General features: G+C 44.1%; 1 protein-coding gene across 3 annotated transcripts in view; it reads left to right on the top strand.

Moving 5' to 3' along the window:
• The window catches only part of YLPM1 (YLP motif containing 1), an 86,255-nt gene that overhangs the window by 24,818 nt on the left and 37,256 nt on the right, over window positions 1–24,181 (top strand). For 2 of the 3 annotated variants that reach the window (XM_062181722.1, XM_062181723.1), the window contains exons 4-5: window positions 1,885–2,864; window positions 21,738–23,855. In XM_062181722.1, coding sequence (XP_062037706.1) covers window positions 1,885–2,864; window positions 21,738–23,855 — 3,098 coding nt within the window. The remainder of the gene's footprint in view (window positions 1–1,884; window positions 2,865–21,737; window positions 23,856–24,181) is intronic. The other variant, XM_062181724.1, reaches the window with a different exon arrangement.

Here is a 24,181-nt window from a genome sequence, read left to right as displayed (position 1 = left end):
GATGGCTCAAGTGATGGAGTCCCTAGCCCTTATGTGGGATACCTGGATGGCATTTGTGGCTCCTGGCTTCTGCTCTGCTCCACCCTTTGTTGACATCTGGGGAGTGAAGCAGCATATGGGAGTGTGTTCTCACTCTCTTTGTCTTCACTCTGTTTTGTCTCACTGCCTTTTATTTATTTGAAAGGCAGAGTTACAGAGAGAAAGAGAGAGGGAGAGACAAGAGGGAGATCTTCCATCTGCTGGTTCACTCCCCAAATGGCTGCCAGGGCTGGGCCAGGAACCAGTAGGATCTTCTGGGTCTCCCACATGGGTGCAGGGCCCAAGGACCTGGGGCATCCTCTTCTGCTTTCCCCAAGCACATTAGCAGGGAGCTGGATTGGAAGCGGAGTATCCGGGACTTGAACTGGCACCCATATGGGATGCTGGCACTGCAGAAGTCAGGTTAACCTACTGCACTACAGCACCAGCCCCCTTGCTGCCTGTTAAATAAATAGTTTTGTGGGGCCCACATTATAGCATAATGGGTAAGAGCTGCTACCTGCAACACTGGCATCTTATATGGGTGCCAGTTCCTGTCTCTGCTGTTCCACTTCCATTCAAGCTCCCTACAGTGGCCTGGGAAAAGCAGCAGAAGTGCTTGGGCCTCTGGCCACCTGTGTGAGAGACCCAGATGAATTTCCTGGCTTTGGCCTGGCCCAACACTGACCATTGTGGCCATCTGGGAAGTGAACAGCAGATGGAAGATCTCTCTGTCTCTCCCTCTTTCTCTGTAATTCTGACATTTAAAAAAAATATTTATTTATTTATTTATTTGAGAGGCAGAGAGAGAGGGAGGGAGGTCTTCCATCTGCTGGTTCACTCCCCAGATGGTTGCAATGGCTGGAGCTGAGCCAATCCAAAGCCAGGAGCCAGGAGCTTCTTCCGAGTCTCCCATGCAGGTGCAGAGGCCCAAGGACTTGGGCCATCTTCTACTGCTTTCCCAGGTCACAGCAAAGAGCTGGATGGGAAGTGGAGCAGCCGGGACTCGAACCTGTGCCCATTTGGGATGCTGGTGCTGCAGACCAGAGCTTTAATCCACTGTGCCACAGCACCGGCCCCATAACTTTGACTTTCAAAATGAATAAATAAATCTTAAATAGTTTTATGTATTAAAAAGATAAGGTGACTTAGATACCTGTTTATCTTGCATCTTAGGTGCATAATCATGTATCTAGACCTATAATAATAGATCATTTTTCAGTTCTTAAAATGACTTACATTGATATTAACAACTTGATAAATACTTACTACTGATATAGGTATTTCTTTAGTGTTTGGTTGGGTTTTCCAAACCTGTGATAAAGAAGCTAAGGAAGAAAGAAGCATGATCATCACTAAAAGGATTTCTTTTTTTTTTTTTTTTGACAGGCAAAGTTAGACAGTGAGTGAGAGAGACAGAGAGAAAGGTCTTCTTTTCCGTTGGTGCAGCCCCCAAATGGCCGCTACGGCCGGCGTGCTGCACAGATCTGAAGATAGGAGGCAGGAGCCAGGCGTTTCCTTCCCAGTCTCTCATGTGGGTGCAAGGCCCAAGCACTTGGGCCATCCTCCACTGCCTTCCCGGGCCACAGCAGAGAGCTGGACTGGAAGAAGAGCAACCGGGACAGAATCTGGCGCCCCAACCAGGACAAGAACCCAGGGTGCAGGCGCCGCAGGCAGAGGATTAGCCAAGTGAGCCGCGGCGCCGGCTATCACTAAAAGGATTTAACAAGCTTACCCTTAGCCTGCTAAAGTCTTTCATGTTCTGATTCCCTAAGTCTGTGTATGCCTTTGGTTCATTAACGTTTTCCTTTGTGATTAATTCTCTTAAGTGAATGTCTTGACATAATTTTATTCTTTTATTTGTAGACCATGTCTGTAGATGTGCAGCTGCGGCATTATGAGATGCAGCAGCAGCAGTTTCAACATCTCTACCAAGAATGGGAGCGAGAGTTTCAGCTGTGGGAGGAGCAGCTCCATTCCTATCCTCATAAGGATCAACTTCAGGAGTATGAGAAGCAGTGGAAAACATGGCAGGGGCATATGAAGGCCACTCAGAACTATCTCCAGGAGAGAGTCAGTTCATTTCAGAATGTGAAGAACCAGTATATGGGGAACATGTCAATGCCACCTCCTTTTGTCCCATATTCTCAGATGCCGCCACCTTTACCCACAATGCCCCCTCCTGTATTGCCGCCATCATTGCCCCCCCCAGTGATGCCTCCTGCCCTGCCGACAAGCGTGCCACCTCCTGGCATGCCCCCGCCTGTGATGCCACCTTCTCTACCAGCCTCTGTGCCTCCCCCAGGGGTACCTCCATCTCTCTCTTCAGCAGGGCCACCTCCAGTTCTTCCCCCGCCTTCCCTCTCTTCTGCAGGGCCGCCACCAGTTCTCCCCCCACCATCTCTTTCTTCATCGGCACCACCCCCTGTTTTACCCCTCCCGCCGTTGTCTTCAGCTACACCTCCTCCAGGAATACCTCCTCCTGGAGTTCCACAAGGGATACCTCCTCCATTAACAACAGCCCCAATTCCACCAGCCTCCGGTTCTCAGAGCTCACAGCATCCAGAGAAACCTAGACCAGCACTGCTTCCCACTCCTGTGTCTTTTGGTTCAGCCCCACCTTCAGCTTACCATCCTCCATTGCAGTCAGAACAAGTGAATTCTAAAGGTCCTCTGAGCAAGTCTACTCTACCGTACAGCTCATTCTCATCTGAGCAAGGACTTGGGGAATCTTCAGCAGCTCCATCTCAGCCGATCACTGCGGCCAAGGACATGCCAGTGAGGTCAGGTGGACTGCTTCCAGATCCTCCTAGAAGCAGTTACTTGGAAGGTCCAAGAGGCCCAAGGTAGGTCTACTTTTTTTTCCCTTGGATTTGGTTATTTTGTGGACTTAGGGCACATAGGCTTTGAGGGAATCAAAAACTTCATTTTTACAATTTTTAGTCTTTGTATTTTATGTATACTTCTGGTTTACAGATGTTGGTATTGCTCATTTACTAGACGTGACAATGTGTTACAGAAATGATTTCTTTGATATGGCTGCTTTTATCATATATGTAGGGATTACAGTCCAGAATGTAGTGTTTTAGAGTAATGCTTATCCTTACTGACTTTTCAGCTTCAAAAATTTTTATTCATTGATTTTTTTGTTTTCATTTATGTGATAATTGAATTGACAAATACTATTTGTTAGATAATGTGCCAGTTTTTAGAGATGAAGATGAATTAAGTAATATTCTACTGAAATAAGGCAGTGAAATTTAGTGTAAGAGTAAATAGGACTTTATTTTTCTCCATTTGTTCAGCAAATGTTTATTAAGTTCCTGTTCTGTGCTTACAGCACTAAATGTAACCAGACAAAATCTCTGCTTCCCACAGAACATACATCTTTTATATTTTCCTCAATTAGGGAGATGTTTCTCTTCCAACTGAACTACATCTTTGTGTAGAAAAGACAAGAAATCAGTGATTTCTAAGTTTTTTTCTCTTTATCAGTTAAAAGCATTAAATTCATTTTTTTCAAGTTTTTAAAAATATTTTTCTCCCCATTTACCTAAATGATAATTCCTATATAGAAAAATACTGTTTTTTTAATCAGATTTTTTTTTTACTAGTTGTAGTTATGGTAAAAATATATATTCCTTATACAAAATTCAGACATCCTAGGAAAAGAGTGAAAGTCACCTAATTCCCCATCAGGAGATAATCATTAAACAATAGGTCATGAAATGGGATCATTCTGTGTACAATGTTTTATAAATTACTTTTTCTGCTTATTCATTATGTAGCTTTCCATTTCAGTAATAGTGCGTCTGTGCATAATTTTTAATTTAAAACCTATTTTTTAGCATTTGGTTGTTTCCAGACAAGTTTATAATTCTGAGTACATCTTGGTGCAAACCTCCATCCAAAAACAAAGCTGAGAGAAAGTTAGGGGCAGTCAGCATGAATTCCTCTGTGAGCTAAGGAGCCTTGCTGGAGATTTCACACATTGTTACCTCTTGGGAGTCCTCTCAGCATCTTGTGAGCTAGGCAGCTTACACCACAGCTGCAAGCTGGAGCTGAGAGGATTGGATGACTTAGTCCACTGGGATCACAGCTCCAGGAGAGGAGAACCTGAGTCTACACCTAGATGGAGTTGTCTCGAGGGACCCTAAGCCAAAGCACCATTCAGCAGTATGTTTAATGCCATGGTTCAGACTCATACTATCAGTGATTACAAACACTGTTTTAGTCTTGATTTATTTGCTGTGTGCATTTTCTAGATTTGAATTTGTATCTGTCTTCTGGATTGAGCATTACCTCTCAGATCTGATGACTAATTCGCTATCAAAGAAGTACCTTCTTACTACTTCTTGAAACATATATCTTGCTCCCTTGATTTCTGTTTTTTTAGTGTTTTCTCTCTTTGCCTACCAAGTCTTGGTTTTATAAATTTAGGACCTATTTTAAGTTTTTTGTTACTTCAGAGGTAAAGTTAATCTCAGTGCTAGAAGGATTTTAGCATTTGTCTGCTATATCCCTCCATGGCAACCCACATTTGGATTGCATTTTAGTTTGTCATGCTGGGTCTTGCATGTGTCACCTTATTAATTCCTCTCAGTGATCTCATGAGGTTACTAGATAAGGAAAGCTGAGATTTGGAGAGGATATAAATAAATTGCTCCAGATGACATAGTTAATAAATGATTGAGATGGGATTAGAATCCAAGGCCTCTTGATCCACTTTTAAGCCCTTCACACTTCCTGTGACAAGTGCTTGATAGATTGTGTTTAAACATTGGCACTGTGAAAAGGAACACTGCCATGTAAGTCGTTGATAATTTTCTGGAATGTTTATTTTTTACGCAGATCTTAAATGAGTTTCCTTAACTTTGTCTACTTGTTGGCCAGTGCTCACACAGTGTTGACTCATGTAGAACCTTTATATCAATTTGGCTTCCCAGATCTTTTTCACATTAGCTATTTTTTTAAGATTTATTTATTTGAATGGCAAAGTGACAAAGAGATTGATTGATTCTATATTCATTGGTGTACTCCCCAAGTGGCTGCATTGGCTGGGGTTGGGCTAGACCGAAATCAGGAATCTGAAACTCCACCCAGGTCTCCTAAGGAGGGTAGCAGGGGCCCAAGCACTTGGGCCGTCTTTCACTGCTTTCCCACATTTATTAGCAGGGAGCTGGATTGGAAGCAGAACAGCCAGGACCTTGAACTGATGCTCATATGGCAGACAGCATCACGGGTGGCAGCTTTCCTGCTGTGCCACAGTGCCAGCACCTACATTGGCTGTTCTTACACCTGAACTTGTATGGTTTATTTCTGTTTGCTTTTGTTTGTTTTTCCCAATAGTTGACATCTTTAGATTTTTTTTTTTTTTTTTGACAGGCAGAGTTAGATAGAGAAATGTCTTCCTTCCTTTGGTTCACCCCCCAATTGGCCGTTAGGGCCGGTGTGCTGTGGCTGGCGCACTGCGCTGATCCAAAGCCAGGAGCCAGGTGCTTCCTCGTGGTCTCCCATGCGGGTGCAGGGCCCAAGCACTTGGGCCATCCTCCACTGCCATCCCGGGCCACAGCAGAGAGCTGGACTGGAAGAGGGGCAACCGGGACAGAATCTGGCACCCCAACTGGGACTAGAACCCGGTGTGCCGGCGCCACAGGCGGAGGATTAGCCTATTGAGCAACAGCGCTGGCCAGACATCTTTACATTTTTTTAGAATATTTTAATTTATGGCTGGCGCCACGGCTCACTAGGCTAATCCTCCGCTTGCGGCTCCGGCACACCGGGTTCTAGTCCCGGTCGGGGCACTGGATTCTGTCCCGGTTGCCCCTCTTCAAGGCCAGCTCTCTGCTGTGGCCTGGGAGGGCAGTGGAGGATGGCCCAAGTGCTTGGGTCCTGCATCCCATGGGAGACCAGGAGAAGCACCTGGCTCCTGCCATCGGATCAGCGCAGTGCGCCGGCCGCAGCGCGCCAGCCGCGGCGGCCATTGGAGGGTGAACCAACGGCAAAAGGAAGACCTTTCTCTCTATCTCTCTCTCTCACTGTCCACTCTGCCTGTCAAAAAAAAAAAAAGTTTTTTAAAAAAAGAATATTTTAATTTATTTGAGAGGCAGAGTTACAGACAGAGAGAAGGAGAAACAGAGAGAAAGTTCTTCCATCCGCTGGTTCACTCCCTAGATGGTCACAATGGCCGGAGCTAGGCTGATCCGAAGCCAAGAGCCAAGAGCTTCTTCCAGGTCTCCCCTGCAGGTACAGGGGCCCAAGGACTTGGGCCATCTTCTACTGCTTTCCCAGGCCCTACCAGAGCTGGGTCAGAAGAACAGCCAGGACGAATGGTCTCCCATATGGGATGCCAGCATCACAGCCACAGGCTTAGCCTACTGCACCACAGTGTCAGCCCTGACATCTTTATGTTTTATCTAACTAATTTTGGGCCAACATTTTAGTCTGCTGAAATCTTGGTGAAATATTGATTATGTTGTTCTATGTATGTGTAGCTTTTTCAACTACAACTTTGATAAGGATGTCTTTTTTGGTCCTTGAGATGAATTCTGCTTGTATTGTCCCTCTTGTTTTGAAAACCTTTCCCCAAGCTAGCTTAAGTCATTGCCATTTGTATCACACTTCTACTTCGTGGTTACTGAATTCTTGGAGAGTACAGTTTTTGACTGTTACCTAAACATAGTCCCTTTTCTTCTCCTGTGTAACCAGCCATCCCCCCCAGTACATACACACACATACACCCCAGCAGGAAGTTGGTTATTGAGTGAAAGAAGTTAAGAATAATTCACACTCTTAAGGAAAATTGTGAACTTCATTAGTTGAGTCTGATTTTGCTATAAACACATAACTAATACTGTAAGTCACTCATTTTTTTTATAAAATGTTAGGTAGAAAAAATAAGAATTGAGAACATGGCCAAACTGATTTACTAATAACATGTTATTAAAATAAAGTACTTCAGTTGTTTTGAATTATTGCAAAATCCAGCTCTAGTCTGCCTTCTAAAAACTGGAGGTTTCAGAAAGTCAAATTGCATGGCATGTAAATGGTGCACCACTTGTTGAACTTGCAGGGCAGCTGTTTTGACTGTGTGTGTGCACATAAGCACTCACTGTTGGATTCACCGAGTCTTCCAGAAGACTACTGTTGTCCAGGAAACTGTCCCATCATGGATGTTGGCTTCCTAGAGCATTTTAGCTTTCAATAATTAAAGTTACTTATTGAAGGATAATGTAGAGTAGTGTATGTTCTCAAGCATACAGCTCAGTGAATTTTAGCAAAACAGACATGCCCATATTATCACTACTTAGTGAAGGAAACAAATTGCTAGTGCCAAACACAGCATCCTCTGCTATTTTTTCCCACTTGAAGATAGCCAACAAACTGATTTTTTTACACCACAAATTACCCATCTGTGAATTTTGTATTTATGGAATCTTACGTTCTGTACGTATTTCTTTTAAACTTTTTCATTTACTTATTTTTATATGAAAGGCAGAGAGACAGATGGAGAAATCTCATCCTCTGGTTTACTCCTCAAATGCCCATGACAGCCAGGACTGGGCTGAGCCAAATCAGGAACCAGGAACTCAATGTAGGTCTTTCATGTAGGTGGTAGTGACCAATTACTGGAGCCAGGTACTGAACCTGTGTACACCTGTATGGGATGCTGGTGTCTCCACTGGCCTCTTAGCTGCTAAGCTAAATACACCTCCTTCCCCTACATTATTCTTTTGAATGTTTCACTTGACACTGTATTATCATGAGAGTCATCCATAGTGTATGTTGTGGTGGTTGGTTCATTCTCATTCCTGGACAATATTGTGTTGTATGAATATACCACAGTCTGTTTATTCCAGTACTGATGGTGAGTGGAATGTTTTGATTAATATAAAAAATACTTCTTTGCCTTCTGGTGCTATATATGTCTCCTGTAGATGTGATGTGTGTGTGTTGGTGTGTATTTAATTTTGCCTGGATGTATTGTATGTGTGGGATTAAATCAGACTGTATGTACTCTTGAGTCTGATATCTTTCATTTCCATTGTATTATTTATCTGTGTTGTTTGCACCAGTCGTTTATTCATTCCTTTCCTGTACAATAGTCTGTGGTGTAAATATGCCACAGTCTGTTAAAGGAATAGAATTGGCTGTCTTAGGTATGTACATGTTTTGCATTGATAAATACGGTTATACAGTTTCCAAAATTTTTTTTTAATTTCTACACAATAGTAGTGTTTCAGTGTTCCAGTTTTTTCTTTTCATCCTCATTCAACACTTGGTTGTGTTAAACTTTTTAAAATTTAGCAATCTTGGTGAATCCTGATAGCTGTTTTTAATTTATACTTCATGATGCCTAATGAGGTTACATTTCTTTCCATTTGGTTATCATTCAGTTGGATTTATTCTATTGTAAAACACTGATTCAAGTCTTTTCCCATTTTTTATTTTAGGTTTTACTTTTATGGATTTGTAGGAATTCTTTATATATTCTAGATACCAAATCTTCATCCATTGTTTGTGTTCAGATTTTTCATTCTGAAGCACTTTTTACTTTTTAAAAAAATATTTATTTATTTATTTGAAAGAGTTATATACAGAGAGAAGGAGAGGCAGAGAGAGAGAGAGAGGTCTTCCATCCACTGGTTCACTGCCTAATTGGCTGTGATGGCTGGGGCTGTGCCATTCTGGAGCCAGGAGCCAGAAGCTTCTTCCAGGTCTCCCACATGGGTGCAGGGGCCCAAGGATTCGGGTCATCTTACATTGCTTTCCTAGGCCACAGCAGAGAGCTGGATTGGAAGTGGAGCAGCTGGGTCTCAAACCGGTGCCCACATGGAATGCCAGCACTGCAAGTGGCAACTTAACCCACTACACCACAGTGCCGGCCCCATACTTTTTACTTTCTTAACCCTCAGTACACCAGACCATTTATCATATAGATCTGATGGACTCTTTTTATTTTAAAATTTAAACTAGTTTTATTTATTTGTTTGTTTGTTTGTTTATGAGGAGAATTACAGACAGAGGGAGAGGCAGAGAGAGAGGTCTTCCATCCGCTGGTTCACTCTCCAGATGGCCGCAATGGCCAGAGCTGAGCCGAGCTGGAGCCAGGAGCCAGGAGCTTCCTTCAGATCTCCCACATCGGTGCAGGGCCCAAGCACTTGAGCCATCTTCCCAGTGCTTTCCCAGACCATAGCAGAGAGCTGGGTCAGAAGAGGAGCAGCCAGGACTTGAACCAGTGCCCATATGGGATGCCGGCACTGCTGGTAGAGGCTTAACCTACTACATTACAGTGCCTGCCCCAAAAGTAATTTTATAAACAGTTTACAGAGGTAAGAATAAAGGGAGGGGCTGGCGCTGTGGCGCAGCACGTGAAAGCCCCAGCCTGCAGTGCAAGCATCCCAAATGAGCGCCAGTTCGAGTTCTGGCTGCTCGTCTTCCGATCCAGCTCTCTGCTATGGCTTGGGAAAGCAGTACAAGATAGCCCAACTCCTTGGGCCCCTGTACCCATGTGGGAGACCTGGAAGAGGCTTTTGGCTCCTGGCTTCAGATCTGCTCAGCTCTGGCTGTTGTGGTCATTTGGGGAGTGAAGCAGCAGAATAGAAGACACACTCTCTCTCTCTCTCTTTCTCTTTCTCTTTGGCTCTACCTCTCTCTGTTAACTGTGTCTTTTAGAGAAATAAAATAATAATAAGAGAATAAAAGAATAGCACAAATCAACTAATTAGGAATTTTAAAGAATAAATGTACTTTGCATCCAATAAATTTTGACACAGAAACATTATAAAGGACAAAGTAATTCTGTCAGGTAGTCCTTTTAGCAATTCAAGATCATCCAGATTCTTCCTTCCTGCTTAATAACTAAGTGGGTGACAGTACCACATTTCCTTCATATCCTCAGAAATTGCTTGCTTACCACATCTTGAGGTTGAGAATATCCATCAGGGATATATCATCTGTGGACTCACTGGAGATTTCACTTATATGATCATTTTGACATCATTTTTAGAGCCCAGAATGCTACTGTCTCTGTACATCCAATAATTTGGAAACAACTTTCTCTGTCAGTTTTCTTCTTTATCATTACAGTCAGGAAGTGAAAAGTTTTGAATTCTCATTTGTACTCAATGAAGCTTAAAAGTAGACCATAATATTTTGGGCAGTGCTAGTATGATGAAAAGTTATTTCACTCTTGTTTCATCCCTCTAGACAACTCCATCAAAAAAGTTTTTGTTGTTTTCTATTTATTTTAATCTTTTGAAGTGTAGTTGAGGATAGTTAACATGTAATGATGTGTAATAACAGATTCTAGGATGAGGAAATTTGCAGAATGTTTCAAGATAGAGGGGGAAAAAATCAGTAAGATCCTCTAATATATCTTATGTTTATAAAAGGATACAACAGACTCATATAAAGTATTTTATATTTTTCATTTATTTGAGAGACAGAAGACAGAGACAGGTAATGAATGAACTCCCATCTGCTGGCTCAAATGCCTGCAATGGCTGATATTGGGCCGAGGCCAAAGCCAGCTGGTAGGAACACAATCCAAGTCTCCCATGTGGGTCGCAAGAACCCAATTAGTTAAGACATCACTGCTGCCTTCCAGGGACAGGATTAGCTGGAAGCTGGAATCAGGAGCCAGAGCCAGGTACTTTGATCTGGGATTTAGGTGTCTTTACTGGCATCTTAACCACTAGGTTAAACACTCACTGCTGTTATATTTATATATTTTTTTCTTTTTTATTTATTTATATATATATATATATATATACTTTTTTTTTTTTTTTTTTTTTTTTGGACAGGCAGAGTGGATAGTGAGAGAGAGAGACAGTGAGAAAGGTCTTCCTTTGCCATTGGTTCACCCTCCAATGGCCACCGCGGCCGGCACACCGCGCTGATCCGAAGGCAGGAGCCAGGTGCTTCTCCTGGTCTCCCATGGGGTGCAGGGCCCAAGCACTTGGGCCATCCTCCACTGCCTTCCCGGGCCATAGCAGAGAGCTGGCCTGGAAGAAGGGCAACCGGGATAGAATCCGGCGCCCCAACCGGGACTAGAACCCGGGGTGCCAGCACCGCATGGTGGAGGATTAGCCTGTTAAGCCACGGCGCCGGCCTATATATATTTTTTTTAAATGAAATTTTCTCTTTGTTCTTGGGTAGGCCTGTAAGAAAAAATGTCACAAAATAATCAGTCTTTATAAATAGAACTATTAAAAAAAAAAAAGCTCAAAAATTATAATTGGATAGGTAAGCCTGATAAACTCTAAGGATTGATTATATACATATTTAATATATATTTAATAAAATTCAAAAGACAGAGCTCCCAGCTGCTGGCTCACTCCCCAGATGCCAACAGTGATGGGAGTTCTGGAGCCAAGAGCCAGGAACTCAATCCAGGTCTCCATGGGGGTGGCAGGAACTCAACTAGTGAGCCATAACTGCTGCCTCCCAGGGTCTACACTGACAGGAAGCTGGAGTCAGGAGCTGGAGGTGAGAATCGAACTCTTAAGCCTTACAGTATGACATGGGATATTTTAACTACTAGGCTAAGTGCCTGCTTCAGTGTGTGTGTGAGTGTGTGTGTCTTAATTTGGTGGCAGAGCAACAGAGAGGGAGGGATGGGGAGAGAGATCTTCTGTCCATTGGTTCACTCCCCAGATGATCACTACAGCAAGAAATGGACCAGGCCAAAGCCGGGGTGGCAGGGGCCTTTTTTTCTGCTGCCTTCCCAGGCGCATTAGCAGAGAGCTGGATGGAAGCACAGCAGCCAGAACTTGGACGAGTGCTCTGATACAGAATGCCAGTATAGCACGTGGCACTTAACCCCCGTCCCACAACACTGCACACACCCCACACACACACCCTGTGTTGTCTTGAGGAATAGAACTGGCCCTCTGATATGGGATGCCAGCATCGCAAGTAGTGGCTTAATACCCTGTGCCACAGTTGCAGGTCAAGGGACTATAGTTTTTCTTGTTTCCATTTGTCACAATTGTTCCATTTATAATGATTGGTTATTTTTGAGAAATTTGATTTTAGCACCTTGGTTACTAGAAAATAGGCATTACTTCTGATGAAAACCAGAAAGGAAGGAATTTGATCCCAGAATTTGGTATCTCTTAATTCCCATGGTCTATTAATCATTCGAATAGTCTGATTCAAATAACACCTTGTTTAAGGGTAATTGTATTTCTGCATACCTCTTAAGTTTTTATACTCAATTTAAAGGTTTTTTGTTTTTTGTTTTTTTTTTTTTTTTTTTGACAGGCAGAGTGGACAGTGAGAGAGAGAGACAGAGAGAAAGGTCTTCCTTTGCCGTTGGTTCACCCTCCAATGGCCGCCGCGGTAGGCGCGCTGCGGCCGGCGCACCGCGCTGTTCCGATGGCAGGAGCCAGGTGCTTCTCCTGGTCTCCCATGGGGTGCAGGGCCCAAGCACTTGGGCCATCCTCCACTGCACTCCCTGGCCACAGCAGAGAGCTGGCCTGGAAGAGGGGCAACTGGGACAGGATTGGTGCCCCGACCGGGACTAGAACCCGGTGTGCCAGCGCCGCAAGGCACAATTTAAAGGTTTTATATTAAACTTTGAAATTTTTATACCTACTCTGAGATACAAATTTTTTTTTTTTACCAACTTTTAGGTATTTTTATGAGTTTATGAAACAGTGATACAAAACGTTTTTAAGACTTGAATACCAAATATTTGTTAGCTTTCCTTTTTGTCAAATGTGCAACGTATCCATTTTATGTAATTATATTTAGTGAACACATCTTACATTTTTACTGTAATTCAAATAGATGTTTAAAAGATCACAATATTTCATTGTTGAAATACAGATTTTAAAATTTGTACAAAAATTTTGAAAATTATTCATTTATTTGAAAGAGAGATAGATTTTCACTCTCCAAATACCCACAATGACCAGGGCTGGGTCAGATCGAAGCCAAGAGCCTGGAACTCAATCCAGGTCTCCCATGTAGGTAGCAGGAACCTGTACTTGAGCCGTCAACTCAAATGCCCATTAGCAGGAAGCTGGGGACTTGAACTGAAGCATTCAAGTGTGAAATACAGGAGTCCCGGGCTGGCGCCACGGCTCAATAGGCTAATCCTCTGCCTAGCGGCGCCGGCACACCGGGTTCTAGTCCCGGTCGGGGTGCCGGATTCTGTCCCGGTTGTCCTTCTTCCAGGCCAGCTCTCTGCTATGGCCCGGGAGTGCAGTGGAGGATGGCCCAAGTGCTTGGGCCCTGCACCCAATGGGAGACCAGGAGAAGCACCTGGCTCCTGGCTTCGGATCAGCGCAGTGCGCTGGCCGCGGTGGCCATTGGAGGGTGAACCAACGGCAAAGGAAGACCTTTTTCTCTGTCTCTCTCTCACTGTCCACTCTGCCTGTCAAAATAAATAAATAAATAAAAAATTAATTAATTAATTAAAAAAAAAAAAAGAAATACAGGAGTCCCAAACAGTGCCTTAACCACTGTGCCAAACACCAGCCCCTACTGAGTTTTAAAGAGCTTCGCTTCCAAAGATATTAAAGAGCTTTACTTTTATCAGTGAAAAAGGTGGAGCCGGCGCTGTGGTGTAGCAGGTAAAGCTGCTGCCTGCAGTGCTGACATACCATATGGATGCCGATTTGAGTCCCAGTTGCTCCACTTCAATCCAGCTCTCTGCTGTGGCCTGGGAAAGCAGTAGACGATGGCACAAGCCTTTGGGCCCCTAGACCCACTCCTGGCTTTGGATCGGTGCAGCTCCGGCCATTGTGGCCATCTGGGGAGTGAACCAGCGGATGGAAGATTGACCTCTCTTTGCCTCTCCTCTCTGTGTGTAACTCTGACTTTCAAATAAGTAAAAATAAATCCTTAAAAATTAATAAAATAAATGAAAAAGGTTTTAAGTGTTATCGTTGTATGTCTTTAAACTCCAAAAATTTTAAACTCCCATTTATATGTAGTGTGGAAAGCATATTTCAAATAGTCTCAACATTTTCCTGGTCCCCAGTATGAAAATAAAAATGGTGGTTCTTGGCTGTTAATCAGCCATTCTGAAAGCAAAGCACCTTACCCTTTGTTTGCTGTGTGAATCTTTCTGCCATAGTCTCTTTATCTGCTCACCTTAAATGCTTCCTGCTTCCTTTCTCCTTCCTCTGACCGCACACCTGCTCTTCTCTCGATCTTGAGTCTCCTTCCTGCTTCACTGACTCCTGTTTTTCCTGTCCCAGAGGTGGCACTTCCTTAATCATAAATTGAGATCCTACAATAAGGCAGACACTGGGGATACTTTAGTTAGCAAGAGAAACAAGCCCCATATTCATCAGATTCTGTTCTGACTGTTGACTCACTTGTCTTACTCTTGTAGAATCTTTGCAAGTTGGATTCTATTTCTTGTATTAGCACAGTACCTGCCAATTAGTAGGTGTTCAATAAATACTGTTTATATCAAAGTGTGTAATGGATAAAATTCTCAAGTCATTCACAGTTAAGTTAGGAAAATGGCTTGCTCACATTCATAATTTGGAATACCAGATAACACGTTGATAGTTTTCTTACTGACTTATACTTTATGAAAGATAGTCTTTTTACTGCGTGTATTAATAATAATCCTAATGGTCTATAATATTCTAGCACTTTGAATTAATAAATGTAACTTCAAGAAAAGGTACCCAATCATCACAAGCCCTAAAACAGCATATTTGTTGCACTCTGTAACTATGTTCTCCATCCTTAACACCATTCACAATGGGTCCCTGGTCAGCCCCCAGATTGGATTCACTGTTGACTGAATCGCAGTCCCTTTGATGAGTTTCGGGTCAGCTTTTCCCCCTGTGCCCATGATAGCTGTGCCAGGTCTATCCTAGTGCTTCTTTTCTCAGTGTCAGTAGGTATCTTTATTTTGTTTTCTTCTTTAATTTGGCTTCCTCCCTAGCAGGGAGTCAGGGCTGTCTGCCAGGGCCAGTACAGTTCCTCATCTCCACCGCTGACCTTTTCTTACCATGTCCTTCTTTCTTGTAGTCTTGAGAACAAGCCCAGCTCCTGATGAAGGCTAATCTCTGCCCCCCCCCCCTTTTTTTTAAGATGCAGAATCACAGAGACAGACAAATGCCTGTCTGTTGGTTCGCTCCTCAAATGCCTGCAATGGCTAGGGGTGGGCAAGGCCAAAGTCAGAAGCTGGGAACTCCTGTGTGTGGCAGGGACCTATGTACTTCAGCCATCAGCTGCTCCCTCCCAAGGTGTACCCTAAGCGCAAGGTGGAATCAAGAGTGAAGCTGGGTCTTGAACCCAGGCCCTCTCATATCCATATGTGGACATTCTAACCAGTATGTTAATCATTAGACTAAATGCCTGCCCCTCTTTGTTCCCTTTGAAAAACATACAGTTTACATTTTTATCAAAGTATGCCTACACATAGACATGGTTTTAAAATAAATCAAATGACACAGCTATTTACTGCCCCTCACCACTCCTACCTATGTTTCCCGGTAGACAACCTCTTTTAATTCTCTCTTTTGGTATCTAGCTTCATGCACTCAATAAGGCCTTGCTCCTCTCTGGCACGTTTTAGATGTGTTAACTTTCTGTTCTGATGAAGGTGTAGTTCTTTCTCTACCCTCCAACCCCATCTTCTCAATATGTTTATATCACTATTTTGATAAACCTGTGATACTTAGCTTTATAAATGCTTACTGTAGAACTCAGTAAGGTAGGGTACTATGATTACATTTTCTTTTGTGTAGTAATTTTTTTTTTTTCTAGAATTCCCATTTCTGTTTCTGCTTGCAGTTTCTTTCAAATATTCCTCCACACTCACTCCTGAAAGCACATCTCCTCTTCTGGAGAGATCTGTCTCCCAAAGTCAGGCATCCTTGTTCCTGGATGGGTTGTTGCTGGACGGGCAGGTAGCATAGCATTTTCCTGTCACCGTCCCCCTGGATTGGATTTTCTGTTGGCTGAATCTCCTGGCTTCCTGTTAAGGTTCAGCACCTCCTTTTCCCAAAATGCATCTCGTGTCATTTAGGAAGTATGAGTGGGAAGGCTGTTTTTCTGAGTCCTTTTGTCTGAAAATGTCTTTATTCTTACGTCCACTTGACAGTAATTTGGATATGGACTTTGTAGTTGAATATAATTATCCTTCCAGGCTTTAGGGTAATTGTTTTCTTCTGTCACTGAGTGTGGCTGTTGTGTTCTTCTGATTATTTTCCTACTGCTGCCAGAAACATTTTTTTTCTGATATTCTGAAATTTCATATTTTTTTTAAGGTTTGGTTTTATTAATTATACTGAGTACTGAGTGTGCCGGATTCTTTCTGTCTGGAATTTGGTATCTCTTTAAGAAATTTCTTTGGATCTAATGGATTGAATATGTTTGTGTCTTTTTTCTTTTGTTTTGTTGTATTTTTCTGACATAATTTGACTTCTAATGCTCAGTACATTTTTTTATTTTGAGAATTTGAAAAAATTTCATGGTTCTTATGTGTCTGAATTTTTTAATAGCAAATTGTTCTTAATTTATTGGTGTACTCTTTAAAAATCTCTGAGGGTTCCGATGTGAGGAGATTTTTATAAGTTCTCTTCTGTGTTTTGCCTCTGTTTTTCCATATTCATGTCTTATTTATCTATCTTTTGATCTCTTTCTTAAATAGCTAGTGATTTTCGGCTGTCCATTTACTTTGAACAATGGGTGACCCTGATGAGCTGATAGGGGTGCTGAGTGTCTGTGAGGTATATGTCAGTTGTCACGTTTTGCTTTAGGTGATAAGACAAGGAACTGTCTGCTACTGCTAGGGGACTCCCAAATACAGGAATTTAGAGACATTCAGCCTGGGAAAGGGCTGGTTGATGGTTCTGAATGTAGGTTGTAATTGACATCTTCTTAGTCCCAAATTTTACTCCTGCTCTTCCCCAGCATCCCTGGTGTCTGAGAATCCTGGTGGTCCCTGGGATTCTGTACATAAGTCAGCCCATTTTGATTTTTTTTTTTTTTTTTTTTTGACAGGCAGAGTTAGACAGTGAGAGAGAGGGAGACAGAGAGAAACGTCTTCTTTCCGTTGGTTCACCCCCCACAAATGGCCGCTACGGCCGGCGCGCTGTGCCGATCCGAAGCCAGGATCCAGGTGCTTCTCCTGGTCTCCCATGCCGGTGCAGGGCCCAAGCACTTGGGCCATCCTCCACTGTCTTCCCGGGCCACAGCAGAGACCTGGACTGGAAGAGGAGCAACCGGGACAGAACCAGCGCCCCAACCAGGACTAGAACCTGGTACTGGCGCCCCAACCAGTACTAGAACCCGGTGTGCCGGCGCCACAGGCGGAGGATTAGCCTAGTGAGCCATGTTGCCAGCCAGCCCATTTTGATTTTATCCCCTTGTGCTGCCAGTAGCCTGAACCACAGCTTCTTCCAGCTCTGTAAATTTCTACTCATTTTTGTCTTGAGAATTTAAAAACAAGATTCTCATCTATTTATTATGGGTTATGTTTTTTTTTTAATTCCTTGTGTTGGGTTTATGGAGTGTTAACTTGGCTATGCTGAACTACATTTCCCAGAATTCCCCTTCTTACATGTTTCTGATTATAGTGGACCATAGGGCGATTGTTTTTTTTAAAGATTTATTTATTTGAAAGGCAGAATTATGGGGCGGGGGGTGGGAGACATATCTTTAACCCACTGGTTTACTCTCCAAATGACCACAAAAGCCAGAGCTGACTTGATCTGAAGCCAGGAGCCAGGAGCCAGGAACACCATCCAGGTCTCCCACATGGATGCAGGGACTGAGGACTTGTGCCATCCTCCACTACTTTCCCAGGTGCATTAGGAGGCTGAATCAGCAGTGGAGTAGCTGGTACTCAAATCAGCACCCATGTGGTATGTGGATCTACTGTGCCACAGGGCGGGCCCTCACAGGGAGATTTTTGTACTTAAGATAAGCCATTTATCCCTGGACAACTAAAAACACTAACTAATCCTTTCCCCAGAAGAGGATATGAAGTCTTTTTTGGGGGGAGATGGAGCGGTAATATTCATTGTCCTAGCCAGTTTATGTTCCCTGATTTGATATTCTGCAATGTAAATGCTGAAATAGAAAGTTAACTATTGTTAACGTCTTACATTAGATGATAAGAAAACAAATGAACCAAAAATATTTTGAAATGTATATGTCAAACACATGTGCATTGAATTAAGGAAGAAATATTCATAAATGTTATCCTTATTTCTACAACTGGTCATGTGGTCAGAACTGGTATTTATAATTACCTTCTTCCCCCACTCAGCCCGTGCTCCCCTGTTCTCAGCAAGCAGCTCGCCTAGGCCTGGCTCCTTGCTTGGTTGGGTGGCCCAGACCTTCATTTTTGCAGTGCTGTGTGCAGTAGGTTGTGGTGGTTTCTGCTGACTGTAGTCACAGGACACACCTGTACTGCAGGTGTCCTCAAGGACCCGTCGTGTTTCAGACGTGTTCTTCCTGACCCCCCCTTGTGCATCAGGGACCCAGTTCATCACCCCAGCCAATGCAGTAAACCCCTTCTGAAGTCTCAACTTCAGCTTCATAGAATCATTGTTACTGCTCTGGTAGAAGTGTTAGACCAGCAAAGCCTCAAGTCACAGGGATGAGAAGTTTTGCTGAAACTAAATTTATTATTCACTGATTTCCCAAATAAATGAAGCAGAACCTTTGTCATTGCTCTTTAAAGGCATCAACTGGCCCCTCAGTCACCTGAATTCTTGCCTTTACACTATGATCTCCCCCGACCCATGAGAAAATCCTGTTAGTTCTATCTTCTTTGACATCTCACTTTTGTCAGTTACGACTGTAGAACAGGAGTCTCCAGGGTGGGTGTTGGGGCACAGCAGAGTAAGCCACTGTTTGGGGTACCTGCATCCCATATCAAAGTGCCTAGAGTTAAGTCCCACTTCTTCCGATCCAGCTTCCTGCTCATGCTTCTGGGAGGCAGCAGGTGATAGCCTATGTAGACACAGAGTTCCTGGATCCTGGTCTCAGCATGACCCATCCCCAGCTGCAGTCATTTGGGGAATGAGCCTAAGCCAGCAGATGGAAGATAAGATCTCTCTTTTTCTCTCTCTGCCTTTAAAATAAGTCAATAAATAAATCTTTTTAAAAAAATGGGCATCACCTTCATCTACCCAGATTATAGAAATTATCTCTGAATTCTTTTCCTTGTGGGGTAGACATTTGGTGCAGTGGTTAAGATGTCACTTGGGTTGTCTGTATCCCATAGTGGAGCCTGAGTTTGAGTCCTGGGCCCATTTCCAATTCCAGCAGCCTACTAATGCACACCTTGGGAGACAGCAGATGATGGCTGAAGTAGCTGGGTCCCTACCACCCATGTAGGAGACTTGGATTGAGTTGGGCTCCTAGCTTCAGCCTGGTCCACCTCACCTATTGTGGGGATTTGGGGAATGAACCAGCAGATTGAAGATAGTCTCTCTCTCTCTCCCTCTCTCCCTACTCCCCTCCTCTTCTCCCCTTCCTCCATTTAAATTAACAAATAATTTAAAAAATCTTTCCCTCCTATCCTTTTGATATTTTTCTGCTAAAATCATTTCTAAAAAAGCAGATTATATTTAGTGACTCTAATAGCTTGTGTGGCAGTTCCACACTCCTTGGCCAGCTGAATTCATCTGTTGTAACAAAGCCAGAGGCAGATGGCTTTACCAGTTCAGAAGTTTATCCTCTCTCAGGACTTACGTGTGAATTCACAGTGTCAGGAATCCAGGTGCTTTCTGATTTGTATCCTAACTGCCCACTAGTACATTGTCTTTGTTTACGTGGTCCAGAGTACTTCACCACTGTGTCAGCACTAACATGAAAAAGAAAATGATGAAGAGGAAGACGTGACTCTTCCCTTTAAGAGGACAGCCCAGAAGGTTGTGTGACTAATTTTCACTGTCAGCCAAGTGGCCAGATGTTGGCTGCAAGTTCTGGCTGTAAGAGAAGTTGGAAAAGAGAGTCTCTGGGGAGCCTGTGTCCAGCTAAAAATAGAGAGGCTCCAGTGGAGAATGGTGGGAGTGGGTGTTTGGAGGAGCAGCAGCAGACTCTGCCATGGGAGACCTGCAAGGTCTCTAGAGACTGATGCTTGCTTTTACTGCCCCCCCCCCCCGCCTTGGATTTGTTTATTTGAAAGGCAGAGAAAGAGAGAGAGAGAGATCAATCTTCCATTTCCTGGTTCACCCCACTCTCCAGATGGCTGTAATGACCAGGGCTGGGCCAAGCCAAAGCCAGGAGCCTGGAGCTTCTTCTGGGTCTCCCATGTGGGTACAGGGGTCCAAGGACTTGGACCATCTTCCACTGCTTGTCTAGGCACATTAGCAGAAGGCTGTATTGGAAGTGGAGCAGTCAGGACTTGAACTAGTGCCCAAGTAGGATGCTGGTGCCACAGGCCATAACTTAACCCACTAGGCCACAGCAATGGCCCCTCCCTTCTTTCTTTCTTTTCTTTTTTTTTTTTTCAAAGATTTATTTATTGATTTCAAAGGCAGAGTTACAGAGAGGCAGAGAGAGAGACAGAGACAGAGAGGTCTTCGATCCACTGGCTCACTCCCCAGATGGCCAGAACGGCTAGAGCTGCAGCGATCTGAAACCAGGAGCTTTTTCCAGATCTCCCTTGTGGGTGCAGGGGCCCAAGGACTTGCGCCATCTTCCACTGCTTTCCCAGGCCATAGCAGAGCACTGGATCAGAAGTAGAGCAGCTGGAACTTGAACCGGTGCCCATATGGGATGTCAGCACTGCTACCGTACCGCGCCCCCCTCCCCCAACTTCTTAATGTGCTGCTTTTCCACTCCTCCCTCCGCCCCAGCTCTCCTGACTCTGTTTCCTTGTATCACCCGTGCTAAACTCTGCTATGTTGGTGTGTGTGTCTGCCTTTCCTCATAATGCTGACTTAGCCTGAGATGGCCTTGCCACCTACTTGCCTCATCTCTAGCACACTCTGTCAGCCTGATCGCAGAGGGTTTGTCTTTCAGCACTCTCCTGAACCATCTCTTACTGTGTGAAGCCCTTACTGGGCAGCACCTTTTCTCCTGCCAGAGTTGGCCAGTCTTCCCTCGGTTGCTCTGTTATTTGCAGATCCATGTTAGTCATTGCATCTGTTGGCGCTTATTTATACTTGGGTTCTCTTTGCTCTTGATTGTAAATTCTTTGGGGTCACAGATGACATTTCATTCCTAAATCTCTTGGGTATAGTAGTGCCTGATTAGATAAGGGCTGTGCAATAAGTATTTACTGAATGAGTGAGTCCATAGGAAAATACATATCTGTGCAGACTTTACAATGTCAGAGCACACTCTTAAGATATGGCTACTGTTTTGTTGAACTTGTGTCAGTTAATCGAGATGTGAGTGCTTGCTCCAATGATATTTGTAACCATTCTATATTTTCTTGTTGTTCTATAATAAGTACCCTCAGGGTTAGTTATGCAATTTGTTGATTTATTTTTCCATTTAAAATGAGTGGGCTTTGCTGTCTTTCCTGTGACTTGCTGTAGGAGATGTGTTGAAATGAATTAATAATACTGACATGATTTCCAAAGCCTGTCCTAAGACTTTCTGAGCACTGCCACCCTAACATACTGGTCTGAACATGGAGATGGCTCAGAATTGTCATGGCTGAAAGAGTCGTCGTTGTAAACAAACTCTAAAATGAGAGTGCCTTAAATATTCTTACATGGAGAATTTTTCTTCTGCTTTACTGTCTTGAGTAATATCTTTTGTTTTACTTGTAGATTTGATGGTCCTCGAAGATTTGAGGATTTAGGGTCAAGGTGTGAAGGACCGAGACCCAAAGGGCCTCGTTTTGAAGGAAATCGCCCCGATGGGCCAAGACCCAGATATGAAGGTCACCCAGCAGAGGGCACTAAAAGCAAATGGGGAATGATTCCCCGGGGGCCAGCATCTCAATTTTATATTACCCCCAATACATCCCTAAGTCCTCGACAAAGTGGACCACAGTGGAAAGGCCCCAAACCAGCTTTTGGACAGCAACATCAGCAGCAGCCTAAGTCACAAGCAGAGCCTCTTTCAGGAAGCAAAGAACCATTAGCAGACACCAATAGTAACCAGCAGAAGAATTTTAAAATGCAATCAGCTGCATTTCCCGTGGCTGCAGATGTAAAGGATGCCAAGGCGGCTCAGTCAGATGAGAATCTAAGCGACTCTCAACAAGAGCCACCTAAAAGCGAAGTCTCGGAAGGGCCCATAGAGCCTTCTGATTGGGACCCGAATTCTCAAAGTGTGGAGACTCAAATGGACAAAGCCCAAGCTGTTACTCAGCCTGTATCTCTTGCAAATAAACCTGTACCTGCTCAATCTACTTTTCCCTCAAAAGCTGGGGGGATGGAGGGAGGAACAGCAGTAGCAACATCATCATCATTAACTGCAGATAATGATTTTAAACCTATGGGTATCGGTCTGCCCCATTCCGAAAACAACCAAGATAAAGGTTTGCCCCGGCCAGATAGCAGAGATAATAGGTCAGAAGGCAATCGAGGCAGCAGCTCATCTTACAGAGGTCCAGGGCAAAGCAGAATGGAAGACACTCGAGATAAAGGACTGGTAAATAGAGGTCGTGGCCAGCCAATCAGTCGAGGCCCAGGGTTGGTCAAGCAAGAAGACTTTCGTGATAAGATGATGGGCAGGAGAGAAGATAGTCGAGAGAAGATGAGCAGAGAAGGCAACCGGGATAGGGGGCTGATGAGGCCAGGAAACAGTCGGGAGAAAGTGCCAGGTGGTCTGCAAGGCAGCCAGGAAAGGGGTAGAGCTGGCAGCCGGGAAAGGGGGCTGCCTCGGAGGGCCGGTAGTCTGGAGAGAGGACCCCCTCGAAGGGCTGGGAGTAGGGAGAGAGTACCACCCCGCAGAGCTGGGAGCAGGGAGAGGGGACCTCCTCGAGGGCCTGGCAATCGGGAGAGGGGACTAGGAAGACCAGATTTTGGTCGTGATAGAGGTCTATTCCGACCAGAACCAGGAGATGGTGGGGAAAAAATGTATCCCTATCACCGAGATGAGCCTCCCAGGGCTCCATGGAACCATGGAGAAGAGAGAGGGCATGAAGAGTTCCCATTAGATGGTAGAAGTGCTCCAATGGACCGAGAAAGACTTGATGATTGGGATAGAGATAGATACTGGAGAGAGTGTGAACCTGACTATCAAGATGATACACTTGATCCATATAATAGAGAGGACAGGTTCTCAGGGCCTCCATCTCGGTCTCATGATGGAGATCGGCGAGGCCCTTGGTGGGAAGATTGGGAGAGAGACCAGGATATGGATGAGGACTACAATAGGGAAATGGACAGGGACATGGACAGGGATGTGGATCGAATTGGAAGACCCATGGATATGTATGATAGAAATCTGGATAATGAGTGGGACAGAGATTATGGGAGACCACTGGACGAACAAGAATCACAGTTTCATGAACGCGATATTCCGTCTCTTCCGCCTTTACCACCCCTCCCACCTCTTCCACCTCTGGATAGATATCGGGATGATAGATGGAGAGAAGAAAGAAATCGAGACCATGGGTATGATCGAGATTTCCGTGATAGGGGTGAGTTGAGAATTCGAGAGTATCCAGAAAGAGGAGATACGTGGCGGGAAAAGCGAGATTATGTTCCTGACAGAATGGACTGGGAAAGAGAACGGTTGTCAGACAGATGGTACCCATCTGATGTGGAGAGACATTCCCCCATGGCGGAGCATATGCCCTCCTCACATCATTCCTCTGAAATGATGGGGTCCGATGCAAACTTAGACTCTGATCAAGGCCTTGGAGGGGTGATGGTTCTCAGTCAGAGGCAGCACGAAATCATTTTGAAAGCTGCACAAGAACTGAAAATGCTTCGGTAAGTTGACTCCTTAAGATCTTTTCTTTTTACTCAACACCACATTCGGTCTGCTCTTTTTTAAAGTGAAATGATGTATTTGAATGGAATCATTTTACTTCAAGCTCTTATATACTTTTAATTTCTATTTCTCGTCATCCAGTGTGTTTTAGGGTCAGCGTGGGTATGTGGGAACAGTGTGAACTATAAACTGTGCCCCGAGACGTGAGAAAGGCTTGCTGTTCTTGGCCTTTGTAGCTGTGCTGCTGCCCTGCCATGCCTGTGCATGCTCCAGGTGTCAAACTTACCTTTCCGGGCTCTGGATTTCACAGGCCCCGCGCATAACC

Source organism: Lepus europaeus, chromosome 22 (genome assembly GCF_033115175.1).
Source record: "Lepus europaeus isolate LE1 chromosome 22, mLepTim1.pri, whole genome shotgun sequence".
Classification (NCBI taxonomy): Eukaryota; Metazoa; Chordata; class Mammalia; order Lagomorpha; family Leporidae; genus Lepus; species Lepus europaeus.
The sequence above is the reverse complement of the archived record's forward strand: the minus strand, read 5'-3'. Positions and strand labels throughout refer to the sequence as shown.